The 2766-nt window shown below is 33.3% G+C and overlaps 1 protein-coding gene across 1 annotated transcript; it reads left to right on the plus strand.

Moving 5' to 3' along the window:
• LOC109326060 (protein DOWNSTREAM OF FLC-like) lies at nucleotides 687-2766 on the plus strand. The gene is made up of 2 exons (XM_019558707.1): nucleotides 687-936; nucleotides 2216-2766. Exons 1-2 carry the CDS (start codon nucleotides 780-782, stop codon nucleotides 2545-2547), a joined length of 489 nt encoding a protein of 162 aa, XP_019414252.1. The 5' UTR covers nucleotides 687-779; the 3' UTR covers nucleotides 2548-2766.

Here is a 2766-nt window from a genome sequence, read left to right on the forward strand (position 1 = left end):
TTTGTTGATTTAGTTTGTATGAACTAAAGATGACTTAACCATTTATATGAATTGTGTTATTCAGGAAATTGTGAATCAGGTTAAGTTATCCTTCGATAACGATAAGTTGATTTTCCGCATTTGAGTTACTTAAAGTGATGTCCCGGAAAAGGAAGGTTTTAAAAGGAAACAATTTTATACATCATCATTTCAAAAAAAAATTTACTCACTTTTCCGCATAATAAATAAAGAGTATTTTTCGGGGCGTTACAGAATTAAATTCTTAATATATTGATAATATTTTATTGGTTATTTCCACATACTTATTCCAAATTATATTTTATATCAATAAAAACATATTATATTAATTAAAAAATTAAATATATTATCATTATTATGTGACAGAATTTAGAACATTTCCACACATCAATCTATCTTCGTGTTAGAGAACAACAACTTCAACTCGTGTCTTCATTTAATTTGCACCAAACTGCGGTGTCACATGGGATCACCGCCACTCTCCTATCCTCTACACTCCCTTTCTTCTCCCTTTCTCTACACCCTTTCCTTCTCCCTTCCACGTAACCCATAAACCAAACAAAAACTAACTACACCCACGTGTCGAGTTATAATGAAACTCCACATTCCTTTACGCTGCACCCTAACGCAGTTGAACACACTCCACACAATTTTCTTCTCTTTATTCTCATTTCTCAAACCTTACATAACCATAACTACACTCATTTCATCTCTTCTTATTCTTCAAAGTTCAAACTTTCTGTGACTGTTAGATTCTCATTATGGCTTCAAAAATAGCTTTGGTTTTGTTTATTTGTGTGCTTCCGGCAATGGTTACAGCCATACGCCATGAGAAGAACCCTTTCTCCGTTAAGGGTCGTGTCTTTTGTGACCCGTGTCGTGCTACTTTTGAGACTTCTGCTACTACCTACATTGCTGGTAACTTATAAACCCAACTTTACTATATTCTATCCATTTTCTCATTTTTATTTATTTATATCACATGCTAATATTTGACTCAACGTCTTAGATCTGTTTACTAAAACTAGATCTCTACTTTTGTTTCTATTTCAAAGTGTGAACTTTTCAATCATGTCATACTTTGCTTATGTAAATCTCATTCCTTTAATCTTAAAATATGTAATTTTGGTTGAAGTTTTATTACTATTTTAGATGTCCCTTAGTAAAAAACAACAAAAAAAACTAGCCTATTGCATAACCAGGTGTCAGATTTGATTGAACATCGTTGTGTACTTGTGTAGCCTTCATATGGTGAAGCCCATTAATTTGGACTGTTGGGACCATTAAATATGATGAATGGTTGAGATGGACAAGTTTTTTCCAAATTAAATACACTTCATAGAAGTCATACCCCACTAAATTAAGAGTGTAATGTCTATGTAAAAATTTATACAAAAGTTACTATCTTATTTACTACTCATTTATATTACTTTCTTAGAGTTAATAATGATTAAAAATAAACTTTGAATGATGAACTGATAATGTATAAAACTCTTACGTTGTAGCATATAGGAGAGATCTTTTATCCCAAAATAATTATGTCTTCATGTTCCTCCGAGTAGTATAAAAATATTATTTTGTATTTTTAGAATTTTTATTTTTAATTAAGTGACGTTTTTTTATTAGACCGAGACACATAAATTGGGACAGAGAAAGGTCTCTGTTCCTCACTGCATCCACTTTTTTCTCTTAAGTTAATATTAGATCAGCATAAAATCCAAATTATTCTTTAACCATTCATTATGCATTCACATTGTGCTGGATCTGATTAGTCAATTCATATAATTTTATTATCACATAAAACTAAAAGGTGGCCCATGGAGAATGAGGATTAAGGATTATCTAAGTTATCAAAAATGATTTTTCCACGTCCATGAATGAACATCTAGAGCCTGAATTTTTTAAGGACTGAATTTTTGTGGGTAGGCCAATATTGGTAATAGACTCTGACACCTAATTAGATAACTGAGTCTAACTCTACTTCAAATCATGGTGAGGAATGTTCAAATCATTATGAATTGTTCCTTACATGCTCTAGTCTAACTCTTTCACATTGTTGGCATTTGATGAGTGTTGGTGCTATGCTTCTCATTTTCATTTCCACTCAGCATTTGTAAATCATGACAGAAAACATTTGTGTCTGAAGAGTTTTTGGCAAAATTGTGACACATTATTAATTACTAATGATTGTGGCTAGGTGCGGAGGTTATACTGCAATGCACTGACAGGGTCACCAATGAAGTTGTGTACACCAAGAAGGGATTTACTGACTCGACAGGAACATATATGATCGACGTAAATGAGGATCACAAGGACCAAGTCTGTGATGCCAAGCTTGTAAACAGTAACCATCCTACTTGTAACGAAGCCACCCCAGGCCGTGACCAAGCACGTGTTATTCTTACCGGTTACAATGGCATTGCCTCCACGGAAAGGTTTGCTAATGCTATGGGCTACATGACACAGGAGGTTGCATCTGGTTGTGCTGATGTCCTCAGGCAATACCAGGAGTTCGATGAAGAGATTTAGATTGTTTCCATAATTGGTATGCCAACATTTACATTTTGTTTTCTGATTATGTCTATTCAATTGAACACTGCTGAAATGTGTTATCTCAACAGTTTCAGTTTATGTTTATATGACTTGTGTGTTAATGGACCCTGTTAAATTATTTGTTACAACAACATCACTCGGATTAAAGAATGTGGTAGTGTATTACTAGTATTAGTATTTTGTCTCTATGATAAA

The sequence above is a fragment of the Lupinus angustifolius genome, chromosome LG14, assembly GCF_001865875.1.
Source record: "Lupinus angustifolius cultivar Tanjil chromosome LG14, LupAngTanjil_v1.0, whole genome shotgun sequence".
Lineage (NCBI taxonomy): Eukaryota > Viridiplantae > Streptophyta > Magnoliopsida > Fabales > Fabaceae > Lupinus > Lupinus angustifolius.

Bases quoted from the DNA above. Each gene is read 5' to 3' on its own strand.
- LOC109326060 (XM_019558707.1), top strand. From the start codon at position 780: ATGGCTTCAAAAATAGCTTTGGTTTTGTTTATTTGTGTGCTTCCGGCA. The intron at 937-2,215 runs GTAACTTATAAA...GATTGTGGCTAG, and splicing joins TGCTACTACCTACATTGCTG to GTGCGGAGGTTATACTGCAA.